Source organism: Periplaneta americana, chromosome 8, assembly GCF_040183065.1.
Source record: "Periplaneta americana isolate PAMFEO1 chromosome 8, P.americana_PAMFEO1_priV1, whole genome shotgun sequence".
In the NCBI taxonomy this organism is placed as follows: domain Eukaryota; kingdom Metazoa; phylum Arthropoda; class Insecta; order Blattodea; family Blattidae; genus Periplaneta; species Periplaneta americana.
In genome coordinates this window covers 120,857,060-120,872,093 of record NC_091124.1, presented here as the reverse complement: position 1 = coordinate 120,872,093, position 15,034 = coordinate 120,857,060, and the positions used below count along the sequence as shown (strand labels likewise).

Here is a 15,034-nt window from a genome sequence, read left to right as displayed (position 1 = left end):
TGGCATGGACATTGCGACGAAGTGAAGAGAAGCGAATAGAAGCATTTGAAATATGGATATGGAAAAGAATGGAACGTGTGAAGTGGACAGACAGAATAAAAAAATGCAGCTGTGTTGGAAAGAGTGGGTAAAGAAAGAATGATACTGAAACTGATCAGGAAGAGGAAAAGGAATCGGTTGTGTCACTGGCTGAGAAGAAACTGCCTGCTGAAGGATGCACTGGAAGGAATGGTGAACGGCAGAGGAGTTCGGGGAAGAAGAAGATATCAGTTCATGGACGACATTAAGATATATGGATCATATGAGGAAACGAAAAGGAAGGCAGATAATAGGTAAGATTGGAGAAAGCTGGGTTTGCAGTGAAAGACTTTCCCTTGGCCAGAACACTAAATGAATGAATGAATGAATGAATGAATGAATGAATGAATGAATGAATGAATGAATGAATGCGTGTAACAGGTACTGTCTAAGTGCACCATAGGCCTTATCTGCTATGATATTTTATTTTGTCTTACAAATCGGAGGTAGGTTCTCTCTTTGTAATTATGACATTTAGTTCATAAAGAAGTTGACTATTACTAATTCGCATTTATTAAATCTCTTTATTGTGAGTTACTTTTCTCAGTGTTTCTTTGGAGCCTGTAAAATGTAGGCTAATTTTAGCTTTACAAAATATGTCTAATTTATGTAGCGTAAGGATTTCTTTATTATTTTCATACTATCTTAAGTATCGACGCATTGGAGTGAATTTTTCATAATCATCAAGTTCACAAGGTGAATCCGTATTACATTTTTCGGAGAAAATATATTGCCTCCTTTCAGCTCAGCTGCTTAAACTTCTATCACCAGTGTGCGTATCACAGGCTTGCTTAGTTTTAACGTTCTGCTGGCACGCTCAGTAGATTTCTCTATGGTAATTTTACTCCCTGCTTTTCACTATCGAGAAACTTTATTATGTTAAAGCTCGACCTCGTATAAGTGATAGTACACGTTTCTATTTCCTTTGCATGACTACACCAACACAGTAGACACTACTAGTGAGTGCCACATTAGAATGAGAGCTGGACTGTACTGCATACGTGACATAATAGTGACGCTCTGTGTATTAGTACAAGACGCTGCTGTTCCACAAAGAGAATGGTCTGGTAGTGTCACAGTCTACTATATACAGTCACGAAGCTTGGGATGATTTTTTGCAATTCTCGCGATAGTTGTTAGCCGCTTGGAGCGCTATGAGTACTAGGAACAATAGACTGTGCCACAGCCATTGTGATCTAATACAGGCCGTAAGGCAGACCATGTAACTCGCTTAACCCGATCACGAAGGGTGGCGTTTCAACCATATACATTAGTTGGAATGCATAAACAGTAACATATGTTTCTCTAAAATGTAGTGTAATTCCATTAATAAAATTTAAAACAATGATTATGAGACACTTCAGACATAATTCACTTGCGAGTTAAGGCGTAATATTATCTATGGTGTGAAAATTACGTTGTTCGTATGTGTAATACCTGCCTTTATTAAGATTAAATATTGCGAAATTCTTGTACATTCATTTATGCACGATTCAATAATTTTCAATTGCACCGCACGGATATTTAGATATGTTGAAATTATAGGTTATGTTTACTGTACCAGTTGCCCCTTTGTGTCTAAATTTAGTGATCTCCAATGCCTTGCCATTCATATGAAAATTATAGGTTATGTTTACTATGTTTAACTTATATTCCTAAATTCGGAATCATACATTATAATTAAGCATAATGTCATATACGATACCCCGGACATTCAATTTGTCTGTATTTTAAAACAAAAATTTAGTACTGAATTATTGTATTTATCTACTACTAGAAGAAGTAACATAATTGTACGTATACACTAATTTCATAGGAGTGGTATGGTAAATGTTTGGTCTAAAATTAAGGAAGATAGATGTGCTAAATTGAAATCACAATATAAATTCTTTTTTATTAAATCTCAAAAAAGGCTTCCATTCTAAACTTAAAATGTTGACGCGAACAGATTATATTAACATGTAAAATTCTCTTCACATTAAAATAACACAATTTTGTAATTATTTCTGCAACATATTATGTAACAAGACGTAAACGGAATTTATGGACACATTACACTAAATAAAGCTTAGCAATGATACGCAATAAAGTTATAATATAATATTTCACTGAGCTACATACACTGAAATAGAAAACCCGAACATACATTACGGCCTGGTCTAGATCGAAAAGGCATTGACTGTGCCGTATTTCGCTTTGTTGTGAAAAGTTGTGTAAACTGTGAAATGTTCGTTATCGGTTGTAATAACTGTAAATGGCTAAAATATAATAATTTGAATAATAATATGGGACAAGGAGATGTTTGTGGTACTATAAATAATGTAAGAAGAAGAGGTCAGAGTTATCCTTCTTCCGAAAGATCAGGAAGATAAGTTTATAAAATATAATATATACTTTATGAAAATAATATATAAACCTTATGTATTTCATATTTCAATAGTGGAAGGAAGGTGTTAAATTTTTTCAAAAGAATACGATATCGAATAGTAGGATACATTTTATCGTCTGCTAGGGAAAGGGTCTGGTAATGAGGCGATAGTAGCGATCCTGGTGGTTAGCAAGTAGGCTAATCTATGGATGCATATTTAAACTGTCTATGTATGCATATTTAGTAAGTATTGAGCTTCGTGACTGTATACTTATACTAGACTGTGGTATTAGTACAAGACGCTGCTGTTCCACAAAGAGAATGGTCGTGTAGTATGTAGATGGTTTACCATACTTGCTATTCGGTGCTCAGTTCGCGAGTTCAAGCCAAGCAGAACACGATGGGTTTTCAGTATTGTGAAATAGTTAGCCTGGTTTCCTTCGAAAGAGACGTAATGCTATAGGTCCGGTGTCGTAGATAACATGTCTACGATACAAAATGGCTTCCGTTTACTGATATTCGCATTCGTTACAATACTAACACGTAGATTTCTTTATCGTATACTGTAATATATTTGTAGACATGTGAATTATTCTTATTATTTATGTTCATTCCACCAATTGTCTTATAATTTCATTTACTTACAAATACATTTATTTCCTTTACAGGGATAGTTTTACCAAGTTCAAGGGATGCAATCGGCAGTGACCCCATTGACAATGCAGGTAACATATTCTATATACAAGTACTTCATCATAGTATTTTGTTATTGCACATAAAATTACAGTGTGGATGATGTAGCAGAATGGGCCACCACTCCATCCCCGGCAGATCTGAAAGTTTCGTTTTGAACAAAGAGTGATGGAGTAAGTCAGGCATGCCAAAACCCCTGCACATTGTGCAGTCGCGCACATTGTGCAGTAGTCTCTGTGCGATGTGCACTTTCTATTCCCCTATTTGGAGGGAGTGAATCGCCTCGGAGGGGAACGCGACAGGGCTATACACACCTGCAACAGCATATCAGCTTTTGTTTCAGTAATGCAGTTTCAGTACGGGTGCTGATTTGGCTGTGCCTGTGAATAAGTTATGACAAATAAAGTGAGGAATTTACACATAACGAAGAAGAGAAATTACGAATCATATAACATAATTGTTATTATGTTTTCCTCAGCCAACAATAATTATTTTAAAACGAAAAGCTTTCATCAGCCCATGTCGAGGTAATAGTCTTGTGACAGTTTAGATCAGATTAGTAAAGTTCTCAAAATATGATATTGCCAGCGCTTATTTCTTAATCAGTATTCTCACGGCAAAACGAACTTGACAATGACGTTGTTTTGGAGTCACACAGCCATCAAACGTTAGACGACTTACGACTTTCATTTCATAAGCTGGTAAGTGATGAGAATATAGTGAGGAATACATGTGAGTCTGTTGAGGTTGTAAGGAGCGAAGAAAGCGACTATTTGCAAGGCAGAAAATTTTTCTGAAAAAATATATAATATCAAATTTTCCATCTCACGTCACTACATTATCCTAATATACTTACATTATTAAACTTTAAACCTGACATAAATAGAATATCGTCGCTTCACAGCTTGTGAACAACACTTTTAATTTCTTTCAGTAACGCTCCCAACTTGTCGATAGGCTACTTGCTCTCAACGTTTTCAAATAAACTATATAAGAATTTAAATTCTAAGCTTAATTTATATCATTTATTAATATTAATGTTAATCTATATTGACATACAGCAAGGAAATAATTTCAGTGTAAAAACTTCACAATGTCCTACTGCACGTAATTAATTGGGAGTATAATATTTTCTTCAACATTTGTGTGCCAATGGTTCTAATAAATAATAATGCTTGACGAACACTGAAAGAGTAGGGTCTGTTACTTGAAAATAATAGTACCTACTACGTAAAATGAAATATTTGTTCGTTTTTTGTTGTTTCGGAATTACTGCAATATTCTTTTACTTCAAATAGCCTACTATATGAAACTCATATTAATAAATTATGCTTTACAAACCACTACTTTGTGAAGTGTAACTGAGTAAGCCTAAAGTTTCTTGTATTGCAGTTGTCAAATATAGACGCTGATAATAACCGTGTTTTTTTTTTCCTTCTGATAAGTGTGTTTATAATGTCCAAATGCCTATTTAATCCAATACTAAAAGCGCAGAATATATTATTGTACACCCCTCCTGCTAAGAACGGGTAAGCGCAACCCCTGAATGATGCAGTCTGCACAAACCGGCGATCCGGGCACAAAACTGCACATTTAGAGTTGATTTCTGTCATGCCTGGAGTAAGTTGTCTCTATTTTCTCATTTTCGCTTCACTATTGCTCCAACTACAACACCTCTGTGTTTTGAAAAATACACAAACGACATGGTGGTAATGAACAGTGGTAGACCGAAGGTGACAGGGAACATCCAAAATATTCACAATCAGAATAAACCTATGTTATGGCCATCAGAGAATTGTCGGGTGTGGAAATTTAATGCAATTGGTAAGAAGGAATCGTTACTTATTTTACTACGACAGGAAATGAAAATGCAAATAAAACAGATTCTAACTACTGCTGCTGCTACTACTGCTACTGTTGCCAATGTAAAAGAGAGTGTGTGTTTCCAATGCCCACCCACTTCACTTGCGTGATTCGCGTTTCGCATACTGCGGATAGATGTCAGAACTGTAACCCATTTTCAAATCGCACACCACTTCGGCGGGCCACATTGTGCATGATATGTATCTGTGTGAAGAGTTACTGTATGTCGTGTACTAGGGTGAGTGTATGTTAAGTGTTCGTGTAAGTGTAGTGTAGGGAATGAATGAGGATGATGTTGAAGGTGAGGAAGGGAGAAGGGGAAACCCGGTGCCGGCACGTAGCCTACTCCTGTCGAATTTTGCAAGAAAATTTCTGACCCCGCCGGGAATCGGACCCGGGCCTGCTAGTCTGGAGGCAGACACGCTACCACAGAGCTAACTCGGCGGACTTGTAAAAGAGAATAGGTCTAACGATTTATAATGTCAGAAAACATGAATACATGACTAAATTACTGGTTATGATGTTGATGATTGTAATGGTAATGATGATGGTCATTGTCATTGTCAACGGGGAAATGGGAGGAGAAAATTTTAAAAGGTAAGCGAGAATGCACCTTGCCAGGGAATTTTGAGGTGAGAAAAATTATCATTAACAACATTAGAGAATGCTATGGCATTTGCATCATTTTCTGCAAATAAAATTCAAATTCCAGGACTAGGACCCTACTGTTTTAAAATCCAAGGACAAATCCATAGATACATATCCGATTTATTGCCTCGTGAAAATTGTTTACCATCTTATGGTCAACTTTACATTGTAGATTCAGTCCTAGCTAATAGCATTAGAGGTGAACATCCCAGAGTTCCTTCTCTAAAATTGGAAACATTACAACAACTTTCTAACATTTTAAATACCAATCCATATGCAATATCTTATAAAGCAGCCGGAGATATATTACAGCAAGAATTATCTTCCAGTTGGCCGCGTTCATTTGGCTAACGTTTTATTGACAATATTACTGAAAACCAACATTGGTATAATAGACCAATTGCTGTTGAGATAGCTGGGGTTTTTATTTCTGTGAATGGTGAACCGTCTTCTAACCGGTATGTAGTTTCTCATGGTAAACAAGCAGGCCCTAGACTGTTGTCTACTTATAGTCCACATTGACTCAATGATTTACTCATTAATTTTCCCATTTCTTGAAACTGGCTGGGAAAAAGAACTCGAACATAACGGTGTTATACATCAAAGGATTAGAACTAACTAAACAGTACTTCAGTTCATTTGTTATAGATTTGCAGTTAGGGAAGAATATTCACACTTATATCAATGAAAAAAAACTTTTCCAACAATATTTAATAGATCAATACAGTAGAGTTGAAGCACAAAGACTGCTATATTTGAGATAAAACCAGAAAAATTTGCGGGTCGAATAGTTTCAAGACCTACAAGATTTTATTATTAATCGTGCTCATCATGATGACCAAATGGTGAGAAGGATAGTAATCTTACGCTCCACATTTCAAGAGCGTCCAAAAATGCAGCAGCGTTATGAAGTTTCTATGGCAATAGTGAGGAAGTACGGTAAGCCAGATATTTTTATTACTTTTACATACAATCCTCAATGGCCTGACATAATTTCTTCCGCAGGATCTTGCACAAGCGCCATGTGACAGACCTGACATAGTTTCGAGAGTTTTTGCCAAAGAGATTGTAATATATAACTAGAGACACCAACGGCGCTAGTTTCGCGTACAAAATTGAACCGCTGTTCGACCGCCATTAAAGGGAGTTAATGCTTCGCCGGGAGTGCGAGCAGTTCATGCTTATTGAGGAGTATGAATAAATATAAGAGAAGATAAACATATATAAGGCCACACACGGATTGTTACAGGAGTACGACGAACCAGTAGATACAACACAGTGGATGCATCCTGCAGAAATAATAGAGATCTGTGAAGCTACAAATGAACAATACGAAATAGAAGTGTTCACAGATGGCAGCAAAATTAATGGAAAAGTAGGAGCAGCAGCAGTCATATTTAGAAACAAAACAGTAGTCCAACAACAAAAATTCAGGCTAAACAATAAATGCTCAAATAATCAAGCGGAACAGATAGCAATCCTACAAGCTCTAAAGATAATAACGGAAATGGACATACCAAATATTGAACTAACAGTGGCAATTTACACAGACAGCAAAGTCACAATAGATTTATTGAGGAACAACGACAAACATGGATACATAATAGAGCAAATTAGGCAAAATCTTAAAATCCTCTTTAGTCAGCATTGGAAGATTAACTTTAAATGGATAAAAGCACATGTTGGCATCCATGGAAATGAAATAGCTGATAAATTAGCTAAGCAAGCAACAGAAGAAGATCACATACCAGTAATCTACAATAAAATACCTAAGAGTACAATAATAGACGCAGAGAAAAAGAAAAGCACTGAAAAATGGCAAAGGATGTGGTCAAACACAACAAAAGGAGCACTAACGAAGAGATTTTTTCCTTCAGTGACGGATAGGATGAAAATCAACATACCAGCTACACCAAACCTTGCATCAATACTAACTGGTCACGGGAAACTCAGATCTTATTACTATAGATTCAGAATTTCGGAAAACCCAGGATGTCCTTGCGGAGCAGCTGACCAAACAGTCGATCATCTTCTGTGGGATTGCCAAATCTTGAACCAACAGCGCAGTGTCTTCAAGGAAGCAACAAGGAGTGGAAGAAATTGGCCAATAAATTATAGGGACATCATAAAACAGCATTTGAGGTCATTTGTGCACTATATTAAAGCTATAAACTTTGAACAATTGTAAATATATGTATCAGTTTCGTAACATGCGTAAACACACTCAATTAGCAAAATATTATAAACACTATAGTTATAATTACTAAAAGTGTATATATGTAAATAGTGTAAATAGAATTAGTTTCAATAAGTGAAAGAGAATGATAGTGAAGATATTCGTTTCATTAAGTGAAAGAGAGTGATAGTGAAGATCCAATTACCAAAAGTGTATATATATAAACAGCGTAAATAGAAGAAGTATAATTAACTCAAAAATAGTGATAGTGATAGAGAACATTCAACAGTGAATAACATAAAATAATACAACACAATAATGAATATCAACAAAACCACGAAACAGTGAAGCAAAAGACAATGGGGAACCTATGAACACAAAATTGATAAACAAGTTTCAATAAACCATGTAATATGACTACGCGTCATGGGGCATGGTGATAATTAAACCGGAAAGAAAAAAAAAAAGTACATTTGAAGGGAAATAATAAGAAAATGGTGAAATACTGCGCCGCAAATATTTGTTCGAACATAGCTACTATTGTAGGATGCCCAGGAAAGCATGCATATCTTAATATTTGAAAGAATGTTCCAAATGCAGTTCCTCCTTTGAATGTGTTTACAGAATGTCGGAATATTTCTTGGATAAAGTTTTTCCAGAAACACATTAATCAGGTTTATAATGTTGGTTTCAACAATGTATGTAAGGGTTAGGTGCATAAGAAAATTCTCAGACTATAACTGTCTAAAACTGTTTTGTTTCACAATAAATGAATTATTCATGTAATTTACGTATTGTACAGTATGTACTTCTAGTTTTTGGTTGTATTAAATGCAAAGAAATTAGTGAAAATATAGCTGATGGCCTAGCTAGGCCAATTATTACCACTACTACTAGGTCTGTTATTACCACTACTACTAATTAGGTCTCACTACTACTAGGTCTACTATTACCACTACTACTAGGCCTATTATTACCACAAAAACTAGGCCTACTATTACCACAAAAACTAGGCCTACTACTACCACAAAAACTAGGCCTACTACTGCCACAAAAACTAGGCCTACTACTACCACTACTACTAGGCCTATTACTACCACTACTACTAGGCCTACTATTGCCACAAAAACTAGACCTACTATTACCACAAAAACTAGACCTACTATTACCACAAAAACTAGACCTACTATTACCACAAAAACTAGACCTACTATTACCACAAAAACTAGACCTACTATTACCACAAAAACTAGACCTACTACTACCACCACTACTACTACACCTACTATTACCACTGCTACTATGCCTACTATTACCATTACTACTACTTCTATTATTAACACTACTACTACGCCTACTATTACTACTACTACTAGGCCTATTATTACCACTACTACTAGACCTATTATTACCACTACTACTAGACCTATTATTACCACTACTACTAGGCCTACTATTACCACTACTACTAGGCCTACTATTACCACTACTAGGGTCTACTAGGCCTATTATTACCACTACTACTAAGCCTACTATGACCACTACTACTAGGCCTATTATTACCACTACTACTAGACCCACTATTACCACTAGGCTACTACTAGGCCTACTAAAACTAACAAAACTAGGCCTCCTATTACCATTACTACTAGGCCTACTATTACCACTACTACTAGGCCTATTAGCTATTACCACTACTACTAGGCCTATTATTACCACTACTACTAGGTCTATTATTACCACTACTACTAGGTCTACTATTACCACTACTACTAGGTCTACTATTATCACTACTAGTCTACTAGGTCTACTATTATCACTACTACTAGGCATACTATTACCACTACTCCTAGGCCTACTATTACTGCTACTAATTGTAGTAAAAAGTCTGTACTGACCTCTAAGTAGGTGGTCATCAACTACACAATGAATAGATTGTTTTATGATAAAATTTATTCTCATTATAGTTTAAATCAGTTTCCAGAATTTTTATGATCTCATATTTCACCACTAAATATTTTCTAAGAACCATATACCTTCCTCTTCATTTGCGTGTTTGTTATAGATCATTTTAAATATTACAGTAAATATCCATTATTATCTCCTTAAAACAATACTAGTAATAGTGAAAATTAATGTTGACATTGCCATTATTCAATATTTCACATACTTATCCCGAGTGTATATGGGTGATTTAATTTATTTTTAGAATATCGCCAAAGATAAATCATTATAATACTTTAATAAATATATCGCTCCTTGCCATTCATGTTTATTTCATCACGACTCATCCTTTGTAAAAGATGTTTGAAACAGTGTCTATCACCAGACTACATCAATGTATTGTGGTACTGTTTTCGAATTTCGCGCCGCAAACACTCTCTTTAATGGCAGATACTAGCCGATTCAATTTGTGACATTTTTCTTGCCTGCCACTCACGGGTATGTGTCTCTAGTAAGTATTACAAACTCTTTGGTTTTTGCCTTGAAATTAAAGGAAATAAAATGATATACTTAAAAACAATATTATGGGCGAAGTCGTAGCTTACATGTATGTGATTGAATTTAAAAAAAGAGGATTGCCTCATTGTCATATGCTTTTAATATTGAAAGAAAGTGGTAAGTTTAGAGAGCCAGAAGATATAGATAATTTTGTGTGTGCAGAGATACCAAATAGAGAAGTTTATCCAAGATTGTAAAATAACTTAATATCATGCATGGTTCATGATCCATGTGGAGAAAGAAATCCATATTCACCTTGCATGAAATATAGAACTTGCTACAAAGCCTATCCAAAAAAATTTCAGAACAGTACTTTAGACAATGCAAATGGCTATCCTATTTACAGACGGCGTGATAATAATGTTGTATGCTTTAAACACAACAGCAAAATATATAACAGAATATTGTCCCTTACAACAGATTTTTAATGCTTAAATACAATGCACATATAAATGTACAAATTTGCAGCAACATTAATAGTGTTAAATACCTTTTTAAATTTGTATATAAGGGATTTGATGCTGCTACAATGACATTTTTTTAATAATGATGATACTGGAATTATGATGAAATACTGACTTATGTAAATATGAGATATGAAAGCTGTTTGAGGTTCTTTGAAAATGAAACACAAGAGCAAACCCATACTATAATAAGTCTGCTGTCCATAAACCAAATAATCAGAATGTTTATTTTCAACGTGGATACGAAGAGGAGACTGTTAATTCTGCCATGGATAGGCACACAACACTGACAGATTGGTTCCATCTTAATTCTGTTGATGAAGGAGCTAAAGTTTTTGTATTATTCTGACATCCCTAATAACTAAATTTTTTCCCGCAATACATCGAAAAAAACGGAAACTAGATAGAAATAAAGTTATAGGCAGAATGTATGCAGTATCACCAAATGATCCTTAACGTTGCTTCATACGGCTCCTGTTACTTCATGTTAAAGGTGCAACAAGTTTTGAAAGTTTACGGACTGTAAATAATATAGTTTATATCACTTTATAAGATGCAGCGGTTGCACTGTGTTTGGTTAATGATGATAGAGAGTGGCATAACTGCCTAATAGAAATAGTTTCCTTTCAAATGCCAAAACAATTGCGTCATTTGTATGCATACACATGCTGCTTTTGCCAGCCATCGTCACCTTTAGAACTACGGTATTCTTTTAAACTGTATTTCAGTGAAGACTTACAATTTCACGATGACTTAGGTGCTGAGAAATTAGCCCTCAATGACATTGATACTATTCTAAAAGCTAATGGTTTATCATGCCTGAAGATAGATTTACCAGCTAACAATAATGATTTCCCTGTACCAAGTAATCCTATGATCAGTTCTTTCAAGACTTGCAAGAACAGACGAGTCAGATGTATACAATATTAAACTCCGAACAAAAAAATATATAGTTAATGACATACAAAGTGCAAATTCTGGGTAGCACAGAAATAACATTTATTTCTTAGAATTCCTAGGAGGATTCGGCAAAACCTTCGTATATTCGTATATACTGGGTGTGATAGGAAGTAGAGGAGAAGTGGCTCTGTCTGCTGCATGAACTGGCATCGCAGCGTTGTTATTACCTGATGGTAAAACCGTTCACAAAACTTTTGGGCTACCTGTTCCCTTAACAGAAATATCAGTGTCCTCTATAAAAGCTAACACTTCCGAGGCTGATATTTTACGTAAAGCTACTATTATTATTAAAGACTAGCCGTACCCATGCGCTCCGCTGCACCCGTTAGAAATAAATATAAAGTAATTACATAATTAAAATAGGACGTTTGATCCAGGGAACATTCGTGTTTGTTAGAAGGATAAATATTTTAATATGTTACTTAATTGAAATTGTATTTAAATAATTAAAATGCAATCATTTTGGTCCAGAGAGCACTCATTTGGTGCAATGACAATTAGTTTAACATGTTTCTTATTTGTTATTACATGAAACCATAGTTTAATGAAGATTTACATATCATTTAGTTTTAATGTGTAAACTTTATTTTACTTGCTATATGTTTCCATTGAATTATGGTAATAACTTAATTTTAACCATTGTTTTCTACGTCTTCAGTAAATGGCGCTTGGCCCACTATGGTTCTGAACACTTCAAATAACTTAAATAGTGATACAGCATAAACAGTGATATGTAATTATATTTATTTCTTTCGAAAATGTAAGAATTCTCGATCTCCTATGTACCATTGCCATGGAATGAATAAATGTGTTTTTTCTTCCTAGTCAAAAATTTTATATTTTACACATAGGAATTACTGCAGGAACAACAACGCTACAAATTGAGGCGGCGGTGAAAATGTATTGTATTGCTATTTTAAAAGTCTATCAGTCCTATCAAAATTTAGCATAGAATAAAACTTATCGGAAATCATTTTTAAAGAAACTTTTGTTATGTAATATTTTTCACAAAAAAGCTATAATAAGCGAGATATTTCGATTTAATTCAGGCCCCGTTAATTGAAGTATTTTGAATGCCATATAGCCTAAAATCTAAATTACAACGAACTCAATTTATATTTCAATTTTCATCGAAATCCGTTCAGCCATTATCGCGTGAAAAGATAACAAACATCCAGACAAACAGACAGACAGACAGGCATAAAAAATTTAAAAAAGCGATTTTCGGTCTCAGGATGAATGATTATACATGTTAACACCAATTATTTTTGGAAAAGCGAAAATTACCAGAAAATTTTCGGTTACATATTTATTATTAGTATATATTACATTATATTATATTATATTATATTATATTATATTATATTATATTATATTATATTATATTATATTATATTATATTATATTATATTATATTATATTATATAAAAAGTGCGTTGATAACGGATGAACTCCGATAAGTAAGTTTTTAATTTGTTGTGGGGGCTCTTGAATCTCAGAAGCAACAACTTTTACAACAGTGCAACATAATCTGTTTGGCTCATTATCCAATTTTTTTGCATTGAATTTAATGCGTATAGCCTATTTTATGTATTTTAACACGATTCAATTGGGCATAGTTAAAATTTGAATTATAAAATAATGGATTGCTAAGCTAACGTACTATTACTGCATACTAAATCAATACACTCTCGTTGTTTGTTAATTCTCTGAGATTAAAATGAGTGTGTATATAAATATTATTTTAAGAAGTACAGAAAACGAATGTACAAAATAGCCTATCAATTTTCTGTGCATAAGAAGCTATTTTAATCTTGCCTGTTCTCGATTTACTAAGAAGTTACTGTAATAACATTATAGCATTATGTCCATCTAGAGAAACTACACTTTCCAATGGTGAAATAATAATTAATTATATAAATCGGTTAATTTAGCTTCCGATATTACTTCATACAAACACAGAAACATTCTCTGTAGACTATGTTTGATAGCTTTCGATTGTTGCTGTCTAAGGCCCCTTTGTCGATTGTTGTCCAAGGCCCCTTATAAACGAAGTCATTTGTTATTTCATTGCACCGTCTTAGATGGCGTTATTTTAATTTTAAAACTCATTTATCTCATTAAATATTAGTCCTATCAAACTTTTTTAAAGGATAAAACTTATCGGAAATCATTTTTAAAGAAACGTTTGTTATGTAATATTTTTTACAAAAATCAATAATATGCGAGATATTTCGATTTATTTAATTCAGGCCCCCTTATAACCCCCCTTTTAAATAAAGTATTTTGAATGCCATATACCATAAAATCTAAGTTACAACGAACTTAATTTATATTCCAATTTTCATATAAATCGGTTCAGCCATTATCGCGTGAAAAGGTAACAAACATACAGACAGACATACAAACAAAAATTTCAAAAATGCGATTTTCGGTTTCAGGGTGGTTAATTATATATATTAGGACCAATTATTTTTGGAAAATCGAAAATTACCAGAAAAATTTCGGCTACGATTTATTATTAGTATAGATAACCATATAACTACGATTCCTGCTCTTGCTGTCGATTGCATAGACCGCTTATTGAGAGACCTCATGATGTGCGACAAGGATTTGGGAGGAAAAATAGTCATATTTGGAGGTGACTTCAGACAAGCTTTACCTGTGGTACCAAGATCTGGTAAGTTAAAATAATTGAGTCGTCAGTACTATCATCTAAGATTTGGCCAAAAACAAATATAATACATTTAGCAATTAATATGCGAACAAAACCCTCAGAGGATGAATTTGCATCATGGCTCTTGAAGTTAGGTAATAATGAAATTTCAAGCGAATTAGGAAATGATTTGATAAGAATTCCTGATAATTTTATAAGTAATGTTTCTCTTATAGAAGGTGCTTTTGGTACTGCAATAGAAAACAACAATTCCTCTTACTATAACAAAGCAATTGTACGCCCTTTGAACGATGATTGTATAAAAATTAATGAAGAAGTTAAGCCGATAAATAGGGATTCCAACGGATACTATAGCATTGATACTTTACAAATTGACGACAAAAGTTCAATAAACGATATGCCAATAGAGTATTTTTAAATTCTATTATACCAACTGGTATGCCTCCTCATATACAGCGTTTAGTAAATGGTGCATCTGTCATGCTTATCCGAAATATGAATATGGGTTTTGGATTGGTTAATGGTGTTAGAATGGTTGTAAGAGAAATGTTCGACCAACTGTTGTAACTAGAAATACTAACAGGGGCAGCTAGAGGTCAGATAAT

The 15,034-nt window shown here is 34.2% G+C and overlaps 1 protein-coding gene across 7 annotated transcripts in view; it reads left to right on the top strand.

Moving 5' to 3' along the window:
• LOC138704999 (inter-alpha-trypsin inhibitor heavy chain H4-like) overlaps positions 1–15,034 on the top strand; it is a 189,779-nt gene that overhangs the window by 125,608 nt on the left and 49,137 nt on the right. For all 7 annotated transcript variants that reach the window (XM_069833515.1, XM_069833519.1, XM_069833516.1 and 4 more), the window contains one exon: positions 3,115–3,171. In XM_069833515.1, coding sequence (XP_069689616.1) covers positions 3,115–3,171 — 57 coding nt within the window. The remainder of the gene's footprint in view (positions 1–3,114; positions 3,172–15,034) is intronic.